The sequence below is a fragment of the Heterodontus francisci genome, chromosome 4, assembly GCF_036365525.1.
Source record: "Heterodontus francisci isolate sHetFra1 chromosome 4, sHetFra1.hap1, whole genome shotgun sequence".
NCBI lineage: Eukaryota > Metazoa > Chordata > Chondrichthyes > Heterodontiformes > Heterodontidae > Heterodontus > Heterodontus francisci.
Window position 1 is genome coordinate 156,516,060 of NC_090374.1, and position 26,090 is coordinate 156,542,149.

The window sequence follows — 26,090 nt, forward strand, 5'->3', positions numbered from 1 at the left end:
ATCGGAGAACAAATCTAATCCTTCAGTTAAGATAGGTGGTTTGTTTAGTCTGGCAGTGAAATCTATAACATTCCAACTTAAACTCAAAAGTGCCAAACAGCTTCAAAAGATCTGACTCAACTCCTAAAAAGTTGATAGCTAAAAATACAATGTACAAAGAATAAGAATAATACAACTGGACAGGCCATCTGGCATTGACCTAGGCATCAGATTCAGATACGAAAAAGGCACCCCCAGGCTGTTGACCCTGCAAAGTCCTCCTCATTAACATCTGGGTTTTTGTGCCAAAATTGGGAGTGTTAACCCACAGACTAACCAAGCAAGAGCCTAATTATGGTCATACTCACAGAATCATACCTTACAGTCAATGTTCCAGACACCTTCATCACCATCCCTGGGTATGTCCTATCCCACCGTCGAGAACTATCTACTAGAAGTAGTGGCACAGTGGTATACAGTCAGGAGGGAGTGGCCCTGGGGACCTCATCATTCAGTCCAGACCCCATGATGTCTCATGGCATCAAGTCAAACATGGACAAGGAAACTCCTGCTAATTACCATATATTGGCCTCCCTCAGCTGATGAATCAGTTCTCCTCTACATTGAACGCCATTTGGAAGAAGCACTGAGGGTAGCAAGGACACAGAATGTACTCTGGGTGGGGGTGGGGGGGGGGGGGGGGGGAACGTCAATGTGAATCACTAAAAGTGGCTCAATTGCACACTGAGCTGGCCAAGACATGAAGGACATAATTGCCAGACTGGATTGGCAGCAGGTGGTGAGAGAACCAATATGAGGGAAAAGTCATTACCAATCCACCTGTCACAGACACATCTGTCCATGACAGTATTGATAGGAGAGACCACATCTTCCAACCGCACGTTGCATGCTTGCATTGAAGGAGTCGGTTTCGAGCAAGAGTGGCTAGATGCTGCTGGCATTTTGTGATGATGTCTTTGTCAATGGAAAGAGCAGCCATCTGCATGGAGCATCAAACACGACGTGTAGACCTTCAACAATGGCTTGCAAGCTATGAATGCCACCTTAAATAGGATGAATGATTTTTAAGTCTTGGCTGTTCATTGCCCTACTGATCTTCAGCAAAGGTGTTCTCCATATTGTTAGCAGGGGTGTGTGGTTGGGCCATGAGAGGGATAATGGTGAAAGGGGAAATGGAAGTGAGAAATTGACTCAAGGAGCATCCTGTTCCCATTCTCACCTGTTGCTCTCAGCTCAGTGAATACGTGACATGCTACCTTGTATCCTGATGCCAGAGTCTACCCCTGCACAAGTGCAGTTGGAGGAGTCTTTGGCAGACCCTCACAGGCTCCAAAACCCAGAGGATGTTGGTTGAGAGCAGAGATCTGAGCAGCCTGTCTCTACCTCTGCTGAAGCTACAGGGGTTGCACTATGTAGAAGTTCTAGGAAAAGGAGTAGCTGCACAAGAGTAGGAGCATGGGTGTGTTACTCATTGTTAAGATTTGTGAGTTTGTTTTATATTTGAGCCACCATAAATATTACTCTTTTCAAACGTTCTCATCTTGCCCATTCTAGGTTTCTGCCTGTCAAGTAGCCTTTTCAGTTGTGTGATAATGAATGATGGAAAGACATGAATTAACAGTGACAAATAGGGACTATGAAAGGGAGGCTTGGATGTTTACAGGACTTTGAGTTAGTGGCAGTGGGCGGTTTGGAGAGTGAAAAAATGACTTTTGCATGCGGTTGTTAGATGGATGTACCAGTTGAACCCAAGTGAACCTCACAAAATGAGGGCATCCCAGGCAACAATGTGCAATGTCCTTAATGCATTGCCTGCATCATCTTCTGCCTCCTCCTCCCCTGAGTTTTCTTCCATCCCCTCCTCCTAGTTTTCATCATCCTCTTGCTTCAGCAGGTTGCAAATGTCTGCCACCACCCCGAGCCTCCTCAGACACTGGTGTTCCAACATGCCAAGGAAGCTTATTCTCTACCCGGAGACCCTGTGTGCCAGGTATGGCCTCCTAAGAGCTGCACTTCTGCTGATCCCCTCTCCCCTCGGGAGCGGTGAATCTGTGAATAGCTAGCTGCTGTGGTTGCAGCTCCTGCTGCTTCTGTTGCTACTGGTGGTCACCTTGTTCCTCATCTGAGGTCTAAAGTAACCATGCTATTCTATAGATCAGAGCTCCAAAGTGAAGATCAGATCTCTGAACTTCCAAAGTGTAGCGACACCTCCAAAGTCTGTAAACTAACCTCTCAGTAAGAGTATTGAGAACAAACCCTATCATACAAGCAGGTAGGAAAGCAACGGTCATGTCTCATCCCCTCAATTGCTGCCGTGTTTTCACCTCGTTTTCTCTGGCGAGTTCCAGGAAGCTGGGGAAGGTCTGTGGGACCAAGATCAAATTACAAAACCCTTGTCAATATCACTCTGAGCGATTAACATATTGAAATTGACAACCCGTCTCTCATTAGAACCTAATAAATAGGAGCAGTAGTAGACTATTTGGCCCATAGAGTCTACTTCGTTATCTAATAAGATCATGGCTGATCTGATCATAGCCTTAACTTTCCTGCCAGCCTCCCCATAGCGCTTGACTCTGAATATATTCAAGGCTGAGTTAGACAATGACCCAGCCTCCACTGCTGTCTGGGGTAGAGAATTCCAAAGATTAATGACCCTCAGAGAGGAAATTCTTCCTCATCTCGGTCTTAAATGGGAGACCCCTTATTTTGAAACTGTGCCCCCTAGTTCTAGATTTCCCTATGAGAGGAAACATCCTCTCTCAACATCTACCCTGTCAAGCCCCCTTAGCATCTTATATTTTTCAATAAATAAAAAAAAAAATCACCTCTCAATCTTCTTAACTTCAATAAGTATAGGTCAGACCTCCTCAGCCTTTCCTCATAAGGCAACCCCTTCATCCCAGGAATCAGCCTAGGTGAACCTTTTCTGAAATGCTTCCAAAGCAAGTATACCCCTCCTTAAGTAAGGAGACCAAAACTGTACACAGTACTCTATGTGTAGTCTCACCAATGCCCTGTGCAGCTGTAGCAAGACTTCCCTACTTTTATACTCCACCACCCTTGCAATAAATGCCAACATTCCATTTGCCTTCCTAATTACTTGCTGTGCCTGCATGTTAACTTTTTATGATTCATCGACAAAGAGACACCCAGATCCTTCTGTACTGCAGCATTCTGTAGTCACTCTCCATTTAAATAATATTCTGCTTTTCTATTCTTCTTGCCAAAGTGGACAACGTCACATTTTCCCACATTATACTCCATTTGCCAAATTTTTGCCCACTCACTCAACCTATCTATATCTCTTTGGAGACATTTACTGTCCTCCTCACAACTTGCTTTCCTACCTACCTTTGCATTGTAAATTTGGCTACAATATACTCAGTCATCTAAGTCATTAATGTAGATCGTAAATATTTGAGACCCCAGCACTGATTGGTGTGGAACTCCATTAGTTACGGCTTTGCCAACCTGAAAATGTCCCATTTATCCCGATTCTGTTTTCTGTTAGTTAGCCCATTCTCAATCCATGCTAATACATTATCCCCCAACTTTTGGGTTGTTGGGTTTTATTAGTAGCATTGTAGGGCATTCTAGAGAAAGTCTTAGACTCCAGTAAAGGTTAACTGACAACTCTATTTACTGTAACTAAATATACTCTCCACAAGCCATCTAAGCTAGCATCCTTTGTGCTGCTATATCTTCTTCTCAAGCCTCTCATGTGACTGTTACATCATCGCTTTACAGTGGGAGGGGTCTTTCACGGTCTTCTGTATTAACCCTTTATATCTTTACACTACATCAACACCATGAGCTCTTACCTTGTGTAGTAACGTTTTACGTGGCACCTTATCGAATACCTTTTGGAAATCCAAATACACTACATCTACTGGTTCCCCTTTATTGACCCTGCTTGTTACATCCTCAAAGAACTAAAATAAATTTATCAAACACAATTTCCCCTTCATAAAACCATGTTGATCTCTGTCTGATTGTATTATGATTTTCCCCACTTCTGACCTTATGATGGAGGAAATGTTATTGATGAAGCAGCTGAAGAAAGTTGGGCCTAGGACACTACCCTGAGGAACTCCTGCAGTGATGTCCTGGAGCTGAAATGATTGATCCCCAACAACCACAACCATCTTCCTTTGTGCTAGGTACGATTCCAACCAGTGGAGAGTTTTCTCCGATTCCCATTGACTCCAGTTTTGCTAGGGCTGCATGATGCCATACTCGGTCAAATGCTGCCTTGATGTCAAGGGCAGTCACTCTCACTTCACCTCTGGAGTTCAGCTCTTTTGTCCATGTTTGAAAACTGGCCTATAGTTTCCTGTTTTCTGTCTCCCTCCTTTCTTGAATAAAAGGTGTTACATTTGCGATTTTCCAATCTACTGGGACCCTTCCAGAATCTAAGGAATTTTGGAAGATTATAACCAAAGCCTCTACTATCTGTGCAGCCACTTCTTTTAAGACTCTAGGATGCAGACCATCTGGTCCTGGGAACTTGTCAGCCTTTAGGACTAATTGTTGTCCAGCACTTTTTCCCTGGTGATGGTGATTGTTTTAAATTCCCCCCACCCCCACCCCTTTCACCTCTTGATTTTTAAGAATCTTTGGCGGGTTTTCCAAACCTTCTACAGAAATACCTGTTCAATGCCTCCGCCATTTCTTTGTTTTTCATGATCACTTCTCCAGACTCACTCTCTAGAAAATCAACATTAGCTTTAGTTATTCTTATCCTATTTAAATACTTGAAAAAACTCTTACTATCTAATTTTATATTACAAGCTAGTTTTCTCTCATATTCTACTTTCTCACTCAAATTCTTTTCATCATTCGTAAAATCTGTCCAATCTTCTGACCTACCACTAATCTTTGCAGATTTGTACAGTGTTTCTTTTAATTTTGATACTATTCTTAACTTCCTTATTTAGGCATGATACATCCTTTTCAAAGAATTTTCTCGCTCACTGAGATAAATATTTGCTGAGAGTTATTAAATATCTCCTTAACAGTCTGCCACTGCATCTCTGCTGTCCTTCCTATATCCAGGGATGTTGAGCTGCCATTTTTGCCCCACTTTAAGCCAAGCTTCCATTACAACAATGATATCGTGTTGCCATGCGTCTATCTGTACCCTCAGGTCATCGGCTTTATTTGTTATACTTCTTGCATTTAAGTAAATACCTGTTCACACTGCCAAATTCCTGTGCTGCACACTTTTTGATCTTTGCTTCTTCTGTCTTTCAGAGTCACTCACTCATGTCCTGTCTCCCATTCCCTGCCCTGAAATTGTCCTATCTGAAACTGCCCTCAGATTTCCATCCCCTGCCAAACTAGTTTAAACCATCCCCAACAGCACTAGCAAACCTTCTTGCAAGGATATTCATCCTGATCCTGTTTAGGTGTAGACCGTCCAGCTTGTATAGGTCCCACCTTCCCCAGAACCAATCCCAATGGCCCAGAAATCTGAAGCCCTCTCTCCTGCACCATCTCTCTAGCCACCCATTCATCTGGTGCATTCTCCTATTCCTACACTCACTAACACATGGCCTTGGGAGTAATCCGGAGATTACTACCTTTGAGGTCCTGCTTGCTAATCTCTTTCCTAACTCCCTAAACTCAGCCTGCAGGACCTCATCCCTCTTTCTTCCTTTATTGTTGGTACCAATGTGGACCATGACCTCTGATTGTGTACCCTCACCCTCCAGAATGCTCAGTAGCTGCTCAATGATATCCATGACCCTTGCACCAGGGAGGCATCATACCATCCTGGAATCACATCTGTGACCACAGAAACACCTAGCTGTTCCCCTAACGATAGAATCCCCTACCACTATTGTTCTCCTGTCTTTTCTCCTCCCTCCCTGCACAACTGTGCTCTGTCCATGACTGTAACTGCACTCTCCAGACAAACCCTCTCTCCCATTGGTATTCAGTTAGAAAGTGGTATGCCCTCTGCACTACCTGCCTTGTCCCCCTTGTCTGTCTGGCAGCCACCCACTCCCTCTCTGTCTATGCTCTCTTAAGCTGTGGGGTAACCATGCCCTGAAACATACTATCCACGTATCTCTCATCCTCGTGAGTGCATCTCAGTGACATCAGCTGCTCCACAAGTTCCAAGATTTAGCACTCAAGTTTTTGCATTTTGTGGCACTTTCTGCACATGAAGTTGTCCAGGACATGGGTAGGATCCGGGAGTCCCCACATAGCACAGGATGTTCATTCAATGGGTGTGAGGAGCCATGCCTCAAATTATTTATTTACTGCACTAAAAATTGGAAATTAAACATAAAAACTTATAAACAGAATGAACAAACAGGTAACCATCTATCGACTACTGGTATTTTAGCTCCTACTTAGTAGATAGACTTAAGTGTTAAGAAACCTCAGCAGAAAAAAGAAAGTAAGAAAAATCCATGTATAAAAATGTAATAAAGTTCACAGCAGATGACAATGATCTTGGAATCCTAAGGTGGTTGTACTGTATGGTATCCCCAATCTGTCCAGAAATTTGAAGCCATGTTTCCTACATTATAACAGTCACTACACTTAAGTACTTTATTAGCCAGAAAGCACTTTGGGACATCCTGAGGTCATGAAAGGCACCATATAAATGTAAGTTATTTCTTTTTTCCAGCAAATTTATGGTGGGGGAACCTGCTTAATGTTTCCTTGGAGCTGACACAGGCACAATTGGCCAAGACATCTCCTATGCTGAGATTGCTATCATTCTATGAACACAGGATCCTGTGAGTGTGCTTGTCAGGATTTCCAATAAAGAAATTCTATCTCCAGCTGGATAACAGTCACAGATGTCTCATCTGACAGCTTTGAACAACCAGTCATCTATGTGCAGGTGTTATATTCTTAAGGAGGCTGCACCACAGACGAGACATATGAAAACCTGATGTGTCTATGTGTTCCAAAAGGAAGGGCTCTGTCCTACTAAATGGGAAACCTGAAAACCTTCCAGCTCTTATAAAGGATCCTCGTCGAAGCAACACTCATGATGATCAAAAAAGGAAATGCTAGAAGCAGATACCTCAGCATCTAAAGCAGAAGGCCAGGTTAATGATTTGGCTGACAAATAGGATAATGTAGCACTTTCATAAGAGGGCAGCAAACACACAGATAAAGGTCAAAGAAAGAAAAAGAACTGGCACTTATACAGCACCGATTACGGCCATAGGACATCCCCAAGTGCTTTACATCCAATGAAGTACTTTGCGTAGTCGTTATTATACAGCTCAAAACACAGCAGCCAATTTCTGCACAGCAAGGTCCCACAAACCACAATGTGATAATGGCCATATCATCTAGTTTAGTGATGTAGGTTGGGCTATAAATACTGGCAAAGACATTGGAAGAACTCTCCTTCTCTTCTTTGAATAGTACCATGGAATCTTTTAGGCCCACTTAAGAGGGTAGACAGCACTTGGTTTAACATCTCAGTCAAAAGACCACACCTTCGACAGTGCAGCACTCCCTCCATACTGCACCGAATGACAACCAAGATTTTGTGCTCAAGTCTCTGGAGTGTGAGTTGAACAACTACTTGTTGTTATACAGCCCCTTTTACATGGTGAAATGTCCCAAGGCACTTCATAACAGTGTTATCAAACAAACATTTGACACCAAGTCACATAGGGAGATTTTAAGGACAGGTGACAGTTGTGGAATGACCGTAAGAGCAGACTACCTTAAGCTGTAAGTGAAGGTCACTGGAGGAAGTGATGTTGTGTTACATATGACCAGGAAGTTCTGGGTGTAGCCCAACAAAGTGACATGCGTTTAGATGTAACTTGTACAGTAACTGTTTGTATATATATTTTTTAGTTAAGTTACAATAAAACCCACATGTTCGTTGAATATTACCTAGACCTTTTGCAATCATGCATTCTATTTGACCCTATGATGAGCTTCCAACAACATGTGCACTGCATTACTAAGACTGTTTACTTCTACCTCTGTAAAATCACTTGTCTCCATCCCTGCCTCAGTTTTCCTGCTGCTAAAACCCGCATGTAGGCCTTTGTTACCTCTAGACACAACTATTCCAAAGCTCTTATGGCTGGCCTCTGACCTTGCATCCTTTGTAAACTTGAGCTCACCCCAAACTCTGCTGCACATACCTTAACTGACACCAAGTCCTATTCACCCATCACCCCTGTGCTTGCTGACCTACATTGGCTCTCAGTCCAGCAATGGCTTAATTTAAAAATTCTTATCCAGGTTTCAAATCCCTCTCCGTGGCCACTCCCCTCCCTTTCTCTGTAATGTCCTCCAAGATTTCTGCATTCTTTCAGTTTTGGCATCTTGCGCATCCCCATGATCTCTTCACTGTTGGTGACCAAGAAGCACCATCAGCTCCCGAAGTCGTAAGCTCTGGAATTTCCTTCCCGAAACTTCTCCAACTCATTCTCCTCCTTAAAGAGCCTCTTAAAAGTCTACCAATTTGACCAAGCTTTTGGTCACTGCAATATTACTAGCTCCTATGATATATGAACTATGATAAGACTCACAGGACTACAAATAATGTTCAAAAAAAGTGTGGGTTTTTATTCTAACTTAACTAGAACATTTATATATAAACAGGGAGAGGGATGAAGTTGGTGGCAAGAGAAGGGAGATTGTAACTGGGATTGAAGGAAATGTCTTTCATCTCTATTCAGTTGGAGGAAATTTCTGCTCATCCAATACTGGATGTCAGAGAAGCAGCATTAGAAATCAGAGACTGTGGAGCAGTCAAGAGAGGTGGCAGTAAGGTAGACGTGGGTGTTGTCAGCATACATGTGGAACCGGATGATGTGTTTATGAATGATATCTCCAAGAAGCAGCAAGCAGATGAGAACTAGGAATGAGTCAAACATAGGCCTTTGGGGGTTCCAGAAGCAACAGTGCGAGAGGAGGAAGAGAAGCCATTGCAGGAGATTCTATGGATATGAATGGAGCCAGGTGAGAGCAATCGGACCCAGCTAGATGATGGAGAAGAGGCATTAGAGGAGGATGGTGTAGCCAACCATTTCAAAGGCTGCAAATAGATAAAGAAGGACGAGGAGGTTTAATTTATGTAATCATAACCATAATAAGATGTAATTTGTGACTTTGATAAGGCTGTATCAGTCCTGTGTCAGGGGCGGAAACCTGATTGGATAGTTTCAAACATAGAGCTGCAGGAAAGATGGATATGATTTTGGAAAGCAACAAGACATTCAAAGACTTTGGAGAGGAAAGGGAGGTTGGAGATGGGTGGTAGGTTGCAAGGACAAAGGGATCAAGTGTGGGTTTTTGGAGGAGTGGGGTTGATGATGGTAGATTTGAAGGGGGGTGGGGGGCGGACAGTACCTGATGAAAGAAACTGGTAAAAACATCAGCTAACGTGGAAGCCAGGAAGGGAAGCTGGATGGTGAGCAGTCTGATGGGAATAGACTTGTGGAATCAGAAGGTGGATCTCATGGACAAGATGAGCTTGGAGAGTGCATGAGGGGAGATAGAAGAGAAAGATAAAAGTTCAAGGCTTGGGCAGGGGGGAATCTCAGGAGAAATTTAACTTAGCAGAGGCAGTTGAATGAATGGTCTTACTCTTAATCACAAAGAAGCAGATGAGCTCCTCCCATTTGTTGTTGGAGGAGGAGAAGGTGGAGGAAGCAGGGAAGAGGAGTTTAAGAAGACAGTTTGAACCTACAACCTTCTGACTCAGGTGAGAGTGCTACCACTGAACTGACACCCATTTGTTTCAGGAGCATTCTGAACAATCTATGACTAGTAAGAGAAAATAAAATGCTTCTGCTATGCATGTAGATATGGCCAGAAAATGTCTTTGGGAACCACAAGTAATCCTTGTTAAGCGGATGGATGACTACATTTGGAACCAATGTACGCAATACATTCACCATAATGGTGCAGATGGCTTTGATTCATTTATTTATTTGCTTTGACCTAATGCTAGGAACAGCCTCAAGGTTTATTTGTGCTGTTTGTAAATGTTCACCATTTTCATACATGTTTTGGTTGGAGGGAGTCTGAGAATACGGTTCTGCCGCCACTGGGATCTTACCAGCATGAGGTGACCTCCCTGTAGGCTTGGTTTGGTGGTTGGGGGGGTCCCCTCCTCTGTGGGGAAATTGTGGCCCACTGGGAACAACTTTACCCCTCAGGCACCCCCCTCCCCCTGGACTTCACAACCACCCACATTCCCCCCCACAACTGAGGTGTGCCACAAACACCATTTCAGTTTTTCTCAACTGCTTTGCGGAATCCTACAAATGCCAGCCACTGGCTCGACTCCCCCAATTAATGAATGGCACAGAACTGATGCAAGGAATTGATGTGGATAGCAAGTGGTATACCAAGGCAGTGAAACAGATAGAAATTAAATAGTAAACTACAGAGAGGAACTGAAATAAATATCACTTTCCATTAATGAAGCACTAACTATTGCTAGAATTTGCAGTGATTTCATTGCACACATTTTGTGCAATTTTTTTTTAAAGATACCAAGGATTTCCAGATTATATGCATCTCTGCTTTGCACAGGAGGTGAAAATATTAGGCAAACTTTAATGTAAATTCATTCCAGTTTGGAGATAACAGCCAACAATAATTAACCTTAACCCTACGTGACCATTGTGGCCTAAACAATAATCTTCACAAAGACAAAAACTACTTTAACAGAAGACCCATTATGCATGGATAAAATGGAGCATATGATGGACTCAACAGACTATGCATTCCATAAAGTACGAAGAAAAAGAGAGGGATGAAACAGCATCCTTTAAGTAACGTGGCAAGATAAGACCACCAAGCAGCTAAGCAGTACTATGTACCAGGTCAAAGGGCCAAGATTGCATCACAAAGTGTTGCCTGCTAACCCATTTTATATTTGCTGTTTACCCATGCCAAGCACTCATACTATAAAAATGACGTACATTTATACAGTGCCTTTCACAATCTGAGGACATCCCAAAGTACTTTACAGAACTTTAATGTTGTAATATACAAAATGTGCAAAGTCTCACATTGTGATAATCGCTAGATTCCTCTAGAAGGTATAAAGCCACACAGACCAGGTTTTATTGGCCCCACTGAGGCGGGGGAAGGGGAGGGTAGGGGTGCGACATGGAGTATCGTGATGGGTGGCGGGGGAAGGGGAACAGCAGGACGGAGGGCCCGTTGCCAAGCAATATTCACGGCGGTGGGATAGGCCAATGACAGCCATCCCGGAGGCCAATTCATGCCTATAAGTGGCCTATTAATGGCCAATTAAGGGCGTGGTCCTGCTGCCATTGTGATCTTACCAGCACAAGGTGCCCTTCCTGCAGGTTTGGGGAGGGGGTGGGGGGCCAGCTCCATGGAACATTTGTGGCCCACGGAAGACCCCCCACTGGGAACAACTTTACCCCTGGGACACCCACCTCTCCCTGGACTTCTCAACCACCCACACACCCACCACATCACCAGGGCCTTCCGGACTGCCCCCGGCAACCCCACCTCACCTACCTCTTGTCCGGGATTCCAGTGCTGGGCCTGGATCCAAGGCCTCTGCAGTACCAGCAGTGGCCACTATTCCCGGTGGCACTGATACTGCTGAGCTGACAGGCCTCTGATTGGCTGGCAGCTCACAGAGGCAGTATCCCAGTTTTTAAGGGGATGTGGATCCCGCCTCCTGAAACTTACATTTAAAAATACCGGAGGATCGCCCTGGGGGGGGGCCACGAAAATGCAGTGGTGGGGTTACCCGCCCCCCCCAACCTTTCGGCACGACGCTGGGAGCCCCACCTCCTACACAAAATCCAGCCCTATGTCTCTGGAAAGAAGATTTCCTCAGCCACAGGAAGTAGGTGATTCAGGGAGAGTGAGTGGTAGGATTTTCCCTGCTATGGACCAGAGGGAAATACCTTGACAGTTTGCACTGCATAATTTATCTCCCTTATTGAAGGTAGTTACAATTGGCGCGTTACTGAAATCAGGGTTGTGTGTGGGGGTGAAGGGTGGGGTTTAAACCCCAAATCCATAGGATGGGTGCATGGAGTTTTCGTGTGAGCAAAAGCCCACCAACTTTGACGACCTCAGCTGGAATACCATCAGGGCCGCGTGCTTTGCTGTTTTTCATCCATTTGATTGCTTGTTAGAAACATAGAAAGAGAGAGAGAGAGATACAGGCTTTGCGGCCCGAGTCTGTGCCGACCAACAGCCATCCATTTATACTAATCCTACATTAATCCCATATTCCACCATTCTCCTACCACCTACCTACACTAGGGGCAATTTACAATGGCCAATTTACCTATTAACCTGCAAGTCTTTGGCTGTGGGAGGAAACCAGAGCACCTGGCGAAAACCCACACGGTCACAGGGAGAACTTGCAAACTCCGCACAGGCATACCCAGAACTGAACCCGGGTCACTGGAGTTGTGAGGCTATGGTGCTAACCATTGTGCCACTGTGCCGCCCCAGAGCTGTTGCAGCTCTCCAATTGATGGTGGTTCATCCATGGATTCTACCACAGGATACTGGGGGATAACATCAGCTGCTGCTGTGGATTCACAGTTGAGAAGTTCTTGAAAATGTTCTTTCTAGCATTGACAGATGCCACTGTCATCCTTAAGAAGAGACACCATCCTGTGAGCAAAGGTGATTTCTTCCACATCACTTGTCTATAGATGGCCCTGGTGGCTTCAAAAGAGCTTTGCAGGTCATGACGGTCAGCATATCGTTGAATCTCTCAGGTTTTCTCTTCCTACCACTTGTCCTTTACCATCCAGATGAGTCTTTGGGTCTCAGCCTTGAGCTGTTGGAATGCTGCCTTCTTGACTTGAGACCTTAGGTTGTTCTGCCAGGCAGTGAACGCTGCTCGTTTTTGTTCCAGAAGGTCACATATTTCAGCATAATTTTCGTTGAACTAGTCCTGGTGCCAACTATGCTCAAACCCAATGGCCTGGAAACAGGAGACGAGTACAGTTGACTTTATTTGTTCCCACTGTTCTGAAATTGAGTTGGATGGGTGAAAATTTTCCAGATTGGTCGTGAACTTTTTAAAAAATTCTTTCAAGTGATGTGGGCACCGCTGACTAGGCCTGCATTTATTGCCCCTCCCTAATTGTGCATGTGAGGTAGGTACACCCACAGTGCTGTTAGGAAGAGAGTTCCAGGATTTTGACCCAGTGACAGTGAAGAACGGCGATATAGTTCTAAGCCAGGATGGTGTGTGACTTGGAGGGGAACTTGCAGGTGCTGGTGTTCCCATGCATCTGCTGCCCTGGTCCTTCGAGGTGATAGAGGTCACAGGTTTGAAAAGCGCTGTCACAAGGAGTCTTGGCGAGTTGCTGCAGTGTATTTTGTATATGGTACACACTGCTGCCACTGTGCGCCGGTGGTGGAGCAAGTAAATGTTGAAGATTGTGGATGGGATGCCAATCAAGTTAGCTGCTTTGTCCTGGATGGCGTCGAGCTTCATGAATGCTGTTGGAGCTGCACCCAACCAGGCAAGTGGAGAGTATTCCATCACACTCCTGACCTGTGCTTTGTAGATGATGGACAGGCTTTGGGGAGTCAAGAGGTGAGTTACTCGCTGTAGAATTCCCAGCCTCTGACCTGCTCTTATAGCCATCCTATTTATATGGCAACTCCAGTTCAATTTCTGATCAATGGTGACAGCCAGGATGTTGATAGTTGTGGATTCAGCGATGGTAATGGCATTGAATGTCAAAAAGAGAGATAGTTGGATTTTTCCTTGTTGGAGATGGTCATTGCCAGCACTTGTGTGATGTGAATGTTACTTGCCCAAGCCTGAATGTTGTCCAGGTCTTGCTGCAGCAGAATTCAACGGGAGGACCTTCAAACAAATGCTAGAGTCCTTTTTGAAGCCAGCTCCACAAGCATTCACACAAAACCTCTGTAAAATCAACTTTGATGGATTGGACACTATGTTCGGTTGGCTACTGCAAATCATCTCCCATGCCAGCACCTGTTTTCTCAACTCTCAAATGGCCAGCATTCTGGGGTGGACAAGGAAAACGCTTCATAGACACTTGGAAGCTCTCTTTGAAGCACAGCAGCATTGGCATGGATGACCAAAAGGAGCTTGCTACCAATCGTTCAAAATGGCGACAACTTGTCCATCAAGTTGCATCATGCTTTGAGTCCAAAAGCCTTCATGATGAGGCACAGCAGCAGCAGAGAAGGAAAGAAAAGGAAGCAAATCCTGCACTCTGGATCCCATTACCTCATGGGACGTCCTGCCCAGTGTGCCCAAAGATCTGCGGTTCAAAAAATCAGCCTGCTCTATCACAAGACGACCCATGGCAGAAACTTGCAACCAGAGTGGACATTATCCTCAAATCGAGGAACAGCCGACGAATGACCACATAATCTGCTTTGTGCTTGAGAGATAAACTTTGACAAGGACACTGGGTAGAACTCCCCTGCTCTTCTTCAAAAGAAAACCATCCAATCTTTAACATCCATCTGAGATGGAAGACAGGGCCTTGGTTTAACATCTCATCCAAAAGAGAGATCTTCCAACTGTGCAACAAGCACTTAGTATCTTGCCGAAGTGTCAACCTAGATTTTATGGTCGTGTCTCTGGAGCAGGGCTAGAACCCACAATATTCTGACCTGGAGACAAGAGTGTTAGCATTGAAACAACTCACACTATCCTGACCATATTTACCAAAGTTTACAGGAGTTCCGAAGAAGGGTCACTGACCCGAAACGTTAACTCTGCTTCTCTTTCCACAGATGCTGCCAGACCTGCTGAGTGAATCCGGCATTTCTTGTTTTTGTTTACAGACACCAGCATGGCTATTTACAACTCTACAACAAAATGGCACATAATGCAAGGTAACTGAAGAAAAGCTCACCAATTATAGGCTCTTCATTCCCATGGAGAAGATCCCTAGAAACATCACATCACATCAGAACAAGGAGATAGGAAGAGGTTAAGATGCAGGACTCCGAAGCTCAAGTTAGTTTCTTCAAGCTCAGTCAGGTTATCATCCTCCTTCGATGTTTTCTCTCCTTTCTTGCTCATTTTCACAATGGTAAACATTGCAAGCTCTGTTTCAAGTTGTGTATTGAAGCCAGCATTTTAACAACTGTTCTTTATCTCTCATTAAAAGGCCTGAAAGAACAGCGCGTCACCACTTCCAGGGGCCCAGAAAAGGCTGTACCTTACAGCCTGCTGCATCATTCTCAGGCACAGGAGATAGTAAGCTACAGCAGTCAGCAAAATCAGCCAAAAATTACAGCTGAAGTGAAACTATTGGTGGTCAAAGAAGATGAGCAGAACCCTGTTGGCAATGGTTATGTAGGTTACATTAATGAGACCCTGATCCCTTGGGAAATATGCTGAAATATTCAGTACCTCTCCTACTTTTAGCTGTTTTGTGTTGTAAAGATATAAACAGTTTCCATGCCAATCAACAGGCCTGCAGATTGCACAGATACACTAAAGGCAAGAGAACAGTGACTTGCAGTATAACCCAGTACAATATGGACAAGGGATCAGTGACCTGCAGTATATACAGCAACCCAGGGATCAGTAACATGCAGTATGCACCAGTACAACTTGGTCCTGGATGGTGCTGAACTTCTCAAGTGCTACTGGAGTAGTTCTCATTCAGGCAAGTGGAGAGTATTACATCACACTCCTGACTTGTGCCTTGCAGATGGTGGACAGGCTTTGTGGAGTCATGCGTAAAGCCTGGCTACCCGGCCCAAACCCGATTGCATCAGACTACATGTCGGGTTCAGGTGGGGTCCGGTCTATATTCTGCGTCCAGCATTCGGGCTCGAGTCGGATCAGGCTGGACTGTATTGGCTCCATGTTTTATAAATAAATGCATTTTTTCTGTTTCGATAACATGTTTGATATTATTAAATTCATTGCGATCTTCGGGTCAAGTCGGGCATGAAAAAGAATTAAAGGACTCAGGCTCCAGTCGGGTTCGGTTTGGCTGTGGTCAGGTTGGGCTTTCATTTTATACTCTGTCAGGCAAGCCCCCCACCTGCCAATACTGAGGCACACATTATGTCGCCACATGAACATTAAAACGTAAAATTGCAAGCCCCTGACTGGAAAGTCCTTTGCATAGTAACAGAGAGTGTTGGAACAAGCCACAAAGGACCATGCCCTGACATATTCAACCAACAATGGACTTTTAATTACCAGACGTTGAAGTTGGGGGGCTAGCATTCCAGGTTGACTGCTAAGATAGCAGAATCCACAAACACAGAAGAAGTGGTTAGACCAGTTTTAGTCACATGACTGACTGACTGTTGGAGTTTTGAATTTGAGCTTCCAACAAGGAATTTGAAATCAGAAAGCACTTTTCTCCTGGACTGAGAACATCTCTCCTGTCTGCTCTCATCAGCTTTGGAAACCATTGAAGACATGAACCCCATGAGAGAAAAGTCTCTGACAGTGAACAAGATTTAAGAAGAATACTGGGCCCCAACAAGAAAGTAAGAGCTGTCTACAATCAAAGACTCTACAGAAAGCTGGAAGCACAGAAACATTAACAAGAAACCCCCTTTGGAGACTACCTCAAACCTCTCCATTTATTTTTCTTCTGCTCTTTTCTGTCACTATTTGCGTGTGCATGCTAGTGTGGGTGCGTCGTATATCCGTAGGCGTTAACCATATTACAGTTTAAGTTTAAGGTTTAATAAATTTCACTTACTTTCTTTAAACCTAAGGAAGCCTATTTATGCTCATTTCTTTGCATTATAATTGGAAAGCTGTGAACAGGGATTCACCAACGGGGAGCTCAAAACAGTGCGTGTAAAAATTAAACCCTGTTACAATAAGACCAGGTAAAGACAGCAAAAGACCCTAGACACCTTTCTCACCTGGTCGTAACAACCCGAACAGGCCTTTAGTCAGGTCGTGAGTTACTCATCGCAGAATTCCCAGCCTCTGACTTTCTTTTGTAGCCACAGTATTTTTATGGCTGGTCTGGTTAAGTTTCTGGTCAATGGTGAGCTCCAGGATGTTAAGAGTGGGTTATTCAGCAATGATAATGCCATTGAATGTCAAGGAGAGATGGTTAGGTTTTCTCTTGTTGGAGATGGTCATTGCTGGGCACTTGCGTGGTGTGAATGCGACTTGCCACTTATCAACCCCATGACCTCTACCACCTAGAAGGACAAGGGCAGCAGATGCATGGGAACACCACCACCTGCAAGTTTCCCTCCGAGCCACACACCATTCTGACTTGGAACTATATCATTCCTTCACTGTCGCTGGGTCAAAATCCTGGAACTGTCTTCCTGAACAGCACTGTGGGTGTAACTACCCCACATGGACTGCAGAGATTCAAGAAGACAGCTTACTACCGCCTGCTCAAGGGCAATTAGGGATGGCAATAAATGCTGGCCTAGCCAGTGAAGCCCACATCCCAGAAACGAATAAAAAAAAGTCTGAGTGTTGTCCAGATTTTGCTGCATGTGCACATGGACTGTTTCAGTATCTGAGGAGTCGGGAATGTCACTGAATACTATGCAATTATCAGTGAACATCCCCACATCTGACCTTATGATGAAGGGAAGGTCACTGACGAAGCAGCTGAAGATGGTTTGGCCTAGGACACTATGCTGAGCAACTCCTGCAACAATGTCCTGGCACTGAAGTTTGGCCTCCAACAACCACAGCCATCATCTTTTGTATGACTCCAACCAGTGGAGAGTTTTCCCCCAATTCCCAAAGGCATCAATTTGGCTAGGGCTCCTTGATGCTACACTCGGTCAAATGCTGCTTTGATGTCAAGGGCAATCATTCTCACGTCACTTCTTTAATGCAGCTTTTTGTCCATGTTTGGACCAAGGCTGTAATGAGGTCTGGAGCCAAGTAGCCCTGGCCGAACCCAAACTGAACATTGGTGAGCAGGTTATTGCTGTGTAAGTGCCACTTAATAGCACTATTAATGACACGTTCCATCACTTTGCCAATGATCAAGAATAGACTGATGGGGGCAGTAATTGGCTGGAATGAATGTGCAAGAGGATGGAGGAAAGCAGAGTTATCAGAGGGTTTTGGGGGCTGGAGGAGGTTACAGAGATAGGGAGGAGTGAGGCCACAGAGAGGGGTTTGAACACAATGAGAATTTTAACTTTGAGGGTTGTTAGACTTGGAGTCAATGTAGGTCAACAAGTAGAGGTGTGATGGGTGAATGGGGCTTGATTTAGGAAATAAGCAGCAGTGTTTTGAATGAGCTCAGGTTTATGAAGGGCTGAAGACAGGAGGCTGGTCAGGGCAGCACTGGAATAGTTGAATCTCTAAGTAACAAAACCCTGGATGAGGGTTTCAGCAGCTTATAAATTGAGGCACCTGCATTTAATTTGTGTCTGAGAATCACAGGATCTAGTTTACTGTCTTGCATTAAAATATCAAAGCTTAATCATAGTGACGACTCTCCAAATGGAGATTATTGTAAATTAAGCACTTTCTGAGAGAAGTGACGAGCTGTTCTGTAAACACAAGTCCTTTCTTTCTTCGACAGTTACAACTAACAAAAAATAAATAGGGACTGACAACATTTCAAAGAGGTTGTAATTTTCTTTTAATCCAGCTACCACTGACTGCTTTAAAATTGCTAAATTGGCAACTGGGCACAATCATTCACCTCCACAGGACTGTCTTTATGGGCAGAAATTGCCAGGCTCCCCTGCTGCTGACACAAGGTCTCAATGAACGTGAGCATGGGGATGAGGGGCAGGGGATGGGCACAGAATTGAAGCCTTGATCCGTGCTTACTTCTGCTGTCTTTCTGTGCCAGCAGTGGAGTCTGGCAGCCTCTGCTCCTTTAAAGTTGTTTTGCAGCATAACATTTAGTTGAGCTATCGAACAGCGCCTGCAAAACCAAACTACTGACCTGAGATGGGATCAACATGCACCACACTGCTTTTCCATTCATAAAGCTGCCTTTTGGTTTACAAGCATGGGAATTTAATCTGAAGATTGGAGCCTATTTAAAGTTCTTCCAGTTTCCATTAAAATATAGGACTGCAGTTTATTCTTACAGTACTGAACTAAACTAAAGTAACAGCAAGCCTCGGTGAAATGGAATAATGACACACCACAGAATTCCAAAAGGAAAGTAAAGGCCTCCATTATTTTCTGGCCCTTTCTGCAGTTCTCTGGCACATTTTTTTCCTTGCTTGCACGGACACAATGAGAATGGAATGGAAATTAGAAGTTAGCTTTACATTAGAGGGGGAGAGCTTGAGGAACAGTTTGATAACAAAGTGTGTGATGCCAACCAGCTTCTCACAGGAATATTTTCTACAATTCTAAAATGTAACTCAGTATCACTGGGTCCTCTCATCAGCCACATTTAAATTCCAACTCGTTACCATTACCAAAAATCTGTTAACCGCCCATTCGCAGTAAACAAGACTGTTCGATGAGTAAATACAACAGAAACAACTGTAGGGTGAGTAACCTTAGGTCCTGAAGGCCAACCCCACAAACCCACATTTCTAGCAGGGGGCAACATAGTAAGTAAGCACAACTTATAGAGAATCATGGATACACTGTTGCAGTCCATTTTCCCACCTACCCTCCATTTGAGTGGATGCTCCCTGCTGGGAGCACAGTATTTAGATCTGTACTATTATATTAAAAGTTAGACATCTTGACAATGAAAGAAATTGGCAAAAATGAGGAAAGCCCATTTGGCCATCGAGGCTCCAGCATTTCAACTCAACTAACCCGAGATTCAACACAACCAGACAGCACCTACCTCCAGTCCGACATGACTCCAGCTCGCCCATCAGTCCGACACCACTGCCCAGCTGCCCCGCCATCTCACACTGGCCTGTGTAGTACACCAATCCACCCTCTCTGCCATCTCACACTGGCCTGTGTAGTACACCAATCCACCCTCTCTGCCATCTCACACTGGCCTGTGTAGTACATCAATCCACCCTCTCTGCCATCTCACACTGACCTGTGTAGTACATCAATCCACCCTCTCTGCCATCTCACACTGGCCTGTGTAGTACATCAATCCACCCTCTCTGCCATCTCACACTGGCCTGTGTAGTACACCAATCCACCCTCTCTGCCATCTCACACTGGCCTGTGTAGTACACCAATCCACCCTCTCTGCCATCTCACACTGGCCTGTGTAGTACACCAATCCACCCTCTCTGCCATCTCACACTGGCCTGTGTAGTACACCAATCCACCCTCTCCGCCATCTCACACTGGCCTGTGTAGTACATCAATCCACCCTCTCTGCCATCTCACACTGGCCTGTGTAGTACATCAATCCACCCTCTCACACTGGCCTGTGTAGTACATCAATCCACCCTCTCACACTGGCCTGTGTAGTACATCAATCCACCCTCTCTGCCATCTCACACTGACCTGTGTAGTACACCAATCCACCCTCTCTGCCATCTCACACTGGCCTGTGTAGTACATCAATCCACCCTCTCCACCCTCTCACACTGACCTGTGTAGTACATCAATCCACCCTCTCTGCCATCTCACACTGGCCTGTGTAGTACATCAATCCACCCTCTCCACCCTCTCACACTGACCTGTGTAGTACACCAATCCACCCTCTCTGCCATCTCACACTGGCCTGTGTAGTACATCAATCCACCCTCTCCGCCATCTCACACTGACCCTTGTGGTACATCACTGTGTTTTATACAGTGTGTTTTTATACACAGTGGTCGATACACTATGGTCAACACATTGTGATTGATGCGCGTTTTATACACACTTTTATACACTGCGTCCTAAACATCGCGCTCTGCACACTGTTTTCCAAATCATGAATTTGACATTGTGTGCTATACAATGAATTTTTATTTTATTCCTGTGGCAGAGTGGACAGATATGGAGGTGTAGAAGTTAAAGACAGCTGTGTCTTTGACTGCCATTGTCATCCCTCTTAAAAGGAGGTTGTTTGCAGGTCTGCTTGCAACAGATGCTCCAACTCCATTGTGAACCTGTCGACATGGCGTTCTACACCGACTGTCCCGGGTATCTCTGGTTGGGTCTGTAAAAGGCACTAGGTAGATAATGACAGGAGAGGAAGAGTACAGTCTGTGCAGGTGGTCCTTCCTTGCATCATTCATTCAACCTTTCCTTTGCCTCCAAAAGCCTCAAGGAGAATGGATCACTAAATATGACACCCATTTTCACAATTTTAGCTGCAGTACTCAAGTTTCAAATCATTCGTCTTTAAGAAGGCACTGCTAGCAATGGCTGGTCCTTAAAGCAGTGTTATACATGCAGGATGAATGCACGGGATGAGGTAAGCATAAGCAACATGAAATTCGACGTGAGTTGGCTGGGATGAAATTGTACAGTGCTTCGATGTGACAGGCTCCTCCCCTCGGAAATTGTGTGATACGGATTGGAGCAAATTTGTCACTGTGACCTTTCCAGCCCCAACATACTTGAAGCCTGCCAATGAGAACGATCTCACTGGGCAGAAAATGTATCCACATTTCACATCTATTCATATGGCCTTACGAAAATGGCAGATTCAGTAACACAGTAGATTGTCATTCCATGCATTGATTCTGATTACATTTACAGATGTGAATTCAAAAATCCTGGTGTGCTACCACTCAAATTTGGCAAGACTGTATGTGTCAGGAGAGTCATTCCTGGCTAAGCTTTCTAATTATTTACTTTGACTGCAACTGTTTATTAAAGATTAAATACCAAATACAATTTTGTTCTGGAATACTAGCTGGTCAGTACGCTGTTAACCCATCGTGTACAAGCAAAGAACTCATATTAGCATAATATACAATGTGGACAACTAATGCAAAGCAAGAATACATTCAATAAAAAAAACAACCTGGAGCCTCTCCAAATAGTCTTAACTCGATCAGAGCCTTTTACCCAAGTTGGTTCTGACTGAACTTCTAATGTTGCCCATACAAGCTCTAACTGATCACAATATACTCAGTATTACCCCTGTCTGCTCCCCATACATAGATCCCTACATGTACATCAATAACTCACTGTAAACCTTAGCGAGTTGCCCTCACCTTAATTCATATTATCACACCTCTCACCTCCACCTCCCATCGTTAGGCTTTTTCCCTCCAACTTCTAATTAAATTCCCCCTCCTTGCTAACTTGTGTTCATGTCCCCATCTCCTTTCGCCTCTAGCCAAGTGCTCCTTTACCTCTCTCCCATGCCTGAATAGCTCTCCCTTCTGGTTGGGTTCCCAACATCACACAATTCCCTACCCTTAATACCACCCCCTTGCCCACTCCCCTGCTGCCCTACCATTTAAGATAATGCTCCCTATTATATAGCCTCACTGTATTCCTTTCCTGACACCCTACCCGGTTCCCTCCCAGATACCACTTTTTCCTGATACTCTTCCCTAAAACCCTCCCCAACAATCCTTCCCCAATACCATTCCTGTCAAATTTCTCTCACCCACCCCCTGTCCTGATTCGCCTACCATAATATGTCCCCCATTCTGCTCCTGATAGTCTAACCCTTGAAATTCTTCCCGAACCCGAGGCCATTTCGTGCTGACCTCTGTCCCAAGTCTCCTACTCTAAAAGCCTATATAATATTCCGCCTCTTAAGTCCCTCCCCTTGATGCTCAACACCCGCCCCCTAGATCCCTCCCTTCGACACTCCACTCCCAACACCCACCCTGAGATCCCTCCCCTCGACACCTGTCCCCACACGCGCTCCAAGATCTCTCCGCTGGACACCCTTCTCCCAACAACCCTCCCACAATTTCTTCCACAAAACCATCCTCCGAAAACCCAATACCCATCCTGAGACCCCAATGCCTTTCCCACACCCCCGAAATTCCAATACTTCTCCCCTGAGACCCTAATGCCTTGCAAGACCCCACTACACCTCCCTGAGACTCCAATACCCTAATGTCCCACAAGATTCTAATTCCCCAGGGACCTCAATATTCCCCATGAGAGTCTATTCCTTCCCAAAATTCCAATGCCCTTTCTCCCTAGCGCCCACTGTGCTACCCTGACCCTAATAGTCCCCCAAGACCCTATTGTCCATCCAAGACCCCAATACCTCTCCTGAGACCCTAATATCCCCGTGACACTAATGATCCCCAAAACCCCAGTACCCCTCCTCTCCCTAATGTCCACCCGATAGCTAACCCCCTCCCTGAAATCCCAATGTCCCTCCCAAAGCCCCAGTGGCCCCCCCTCCAAGAACCTTATGTCCCTCAAATCCCATGTCCCCAACACCCCAATATCCCTCCCAAGAACCCGTACCCCAATTTCTCCTCGAGACCATAATACCCCTCTCTCAAGACCCCAATGTTCCCCGAGACCTCACTACTTCTCCCCCAGAATGAGAGACAGGCCACTAAATCCTTACCAATCCATCGCAGTTGCTGATGGCCACTGTGGCCCTGGGTATGTGGCTGATGCCCCCGGTGTAGATACAGTCCTCGCCCAGCGGCTCTGTGTGGTTTTGCCCATCCCCCTGCCATTCCAGTACAGCTCCCGGGGCCACAAGTCGGCGGGTGGGCTCCAATCTCAGCTGCCAGACATGGCCAAAGACAGTGACATTGAAGAAGAGAGGGCGGGGCTCGGCCTCCTCCTCCTGCCCAGAGGCCACGGACCGGGACTCGGGGCCGCTCTGCCGTTTCCTCCTGACTCCAGAGCCCGACACCAGGTGAGACACGAAGCGACCCCGAGAATCTGTCCTGAGCGGAGTTACTAGCCCAAACTCCTGCCCCAGAGCAGCAAACCTCTCCAAAACTGCTGCAAAATAAACCGACAGAGAAAATTCAGCAAACACTGCAATCACCAAGCACTCAATTAAACACAAATTGTTAATCATTCACTGCTGTCCATCACTCCCTCTCTTCTGCCCACCTATCACTCCTGTCATCACCCCCTCCTGTACATCTATCACTGCTTTGCATTAGTCTCCCCTCCCTCCTGTTAATCAATCACTCCCTACTGTCAATAACTTCCTCCTTTCCATGTTCACTCCCTGCTGTTAACCTCTCACTCTCATTGATTAACAGGACAGTGATTAATTAAACATTTTCTATTACTTAATCATCCAATTCTGTTAATCAATTACTGCTGTCTATCAATCACCATCTATTAACCAATCATACCTGCACATAAATTACTTCTGTCCATCAGTCACTCGATCCTGTCAATCACTCGATCCTGTCAATCACTCGATCCTGTCAATCGATCACTCCCGCCTATCCATCAATCATTCCCTCATATTAGTCAATCACTCCTATCCATTAAGCATGAATCATTTCATCCAGTTAATTAAATATTCATGTCCAATCACTCTCTCCTGACAATTAAATCTCTCCAAACTGTGTCAATTACTCCCTCGTCTGTCACTCCATTCTGTCAATCACTCCATCATTTATCCTGCAAAATTTCCCTGCTGACTTTTACTAAATTTGCTGTGAAATATTCCTCTTTCTTTAGTCCTAAACTTCCAGATTCATTAGGAAAAGGGACAATGAAATGATAACACACCTACCTCTACTCTCAGTTAATTCAGATCCAGCCTATGGGAATAAAAGAAAACAAATACTAGAGTTAAAGTCACACACAAACTAAAAGTCTACACTATGAAAAAAATCCTTTAGATACAAAAGCTGAGGCTTTACCTTTAACATCATCTCCTATCATTAAAAACCCTTCCACTAGGAGACTGTTACCCTTAATACCCCAGAACATTGACTGTTACCCTTAATACCCCAGAACACTGACTGTTACCCTCAATACCCCAGAACACTGACTGTTACACTCAATACCCCATAACTTTTTAACGTTTACCCTGAATGCCGAGAACCCTTTAAAAAGTTACGCTGAACATCCCAGAAAGCTGAAATGGTTGCACTACACAGACCTCTTAATATATTCCACCCAGTGCCCAGAAGTCTGAGTACTCCTATCTCGGAAAAGTCTTGCATATAAATATCCCAGAACTCTTTCAATTGTTGCTCTTTGAATACCTCCGAACTGTGTAAATCAAAGCAAGATGCATGTAACTTACACGTAGCGCTGTCGTCAAGCTCACCACTGATATCCCAGCTACGAACCATAGTGACAGGAGAACCATCACCGCATCGATTAACTTCTACCCTAATGTTAAGACTGTTTTAGAAAACGATCTTGTGGGATTTGATGACACTGCAGGTTTCAGGGCTGGTGTGTAAGGAGTTGGCGATGTTGAAGGAGTGTTTGAAGGGAGCCCCAGGGATGTTGAGAAAGTCTCTGGCACACACTAGTTCCAGACGCTGGCTCCTGCTGCTCACAGCCCAGGCTCTGCCCTCCGTCCCCGGGTAATAAACTCTAAAGCACCAGCATAACCTTGACGTCAGCACAGAGAGTGTAACCACATGCTCACACCGAGCTGCCAAAAGGCAGACTTTATTCATAGAGAAGATGGATAAGGATCGCTGCTGGTTATTCAGCAGGCTGCGCTTTTAAAGACCCCCCACCACCACCGGCAAAGCTCTCTTAAAACCGTAAAGCAGCAAACCTTAGCAGAACGAACTGTAGCAACAGGTTAGATGGAGAGAATTAATAAGAACTTGGATCCACGTAGCGTTTTTCACGGCTTCACGACGTCCCAAAACCCATCAAGTAGTTTCTTGAAGTACATTCACTGGTGTACGTTGGAAACACATGCAGCCAATTCGCACACAGCAAGTTCCCACAAATGTGGTAAAGATCAGATCATCTGTTTTTGTACTGTTGGTTGAAGGATAAATATTAGGCAGGATATGTGGAAAACTCCCTGGCTCTTTAATAGTGCCTGGGATCTTTTACATTCACCTAAAAGGGAAGACCGGGCCTTGGTTTAACATCTCATCTGAAAGACGGCACCTCCAGTAGTGGAGAATGCCCTCATCAGGCACTGAAGTCTCAGCCTAGATATTGTGCTCAGGTCTTTGAAGTGGGAGCTAGGGCCTTCTGACTCAGGGGTGGGAAGGCAAAGGGTGAAAGGGCGATGGAAGCTGATTCAATATTAACTTTCAAAAGGGCTTTGAATGTATACTTGAAAAGAAGAATAAAATGCAGGACTATGAAGAAAGAGCAGAGGAATGGGACTAATTGA

The 26,090-nt window shown here is 45.0% G+C and overlaps 1 protein-coding gene across 4 annotated transcripts in view; it reads right to left on the reverse strand.

The window, feature by feature from the left end:
• The window catches only part of LOC137369342 (A disintegrin and metalloproteinase with thrombospondin motifs 3-like), a 311,469-nt gene extending 286,170 nt beyond the window's left edge, over positions 1-25,299 (reverse strand). For all 4 annotated transcript variants that reach the window (XR_010974930.1, XM_068030412.1, XM_068030411.1 and 1 more), the window contains exons 1-3: positions 25,023-25,299; positions 24,504-24,531; positions 23,361-23,749 (exon numbers count right to left, since the gene is read on the reverse strand). Coding sequence is in view for 3 of the 4 variants with exons in the window: in XM_068030412.1 (XP_067886513.1) it covers positions 23,361-23,749; positions 24,504-24,531; positions 25,023-25,088 (483 nt within the window). In the remaining variant the exon portion in view is untranslated. The remainder of the gene's footprint in view (positions 1-23,360; positions 23,750-24,503; positions 24,532-25,022) is intronic.
• Positions 25,300-26,090: the final 791 nt, after the last annotated feature.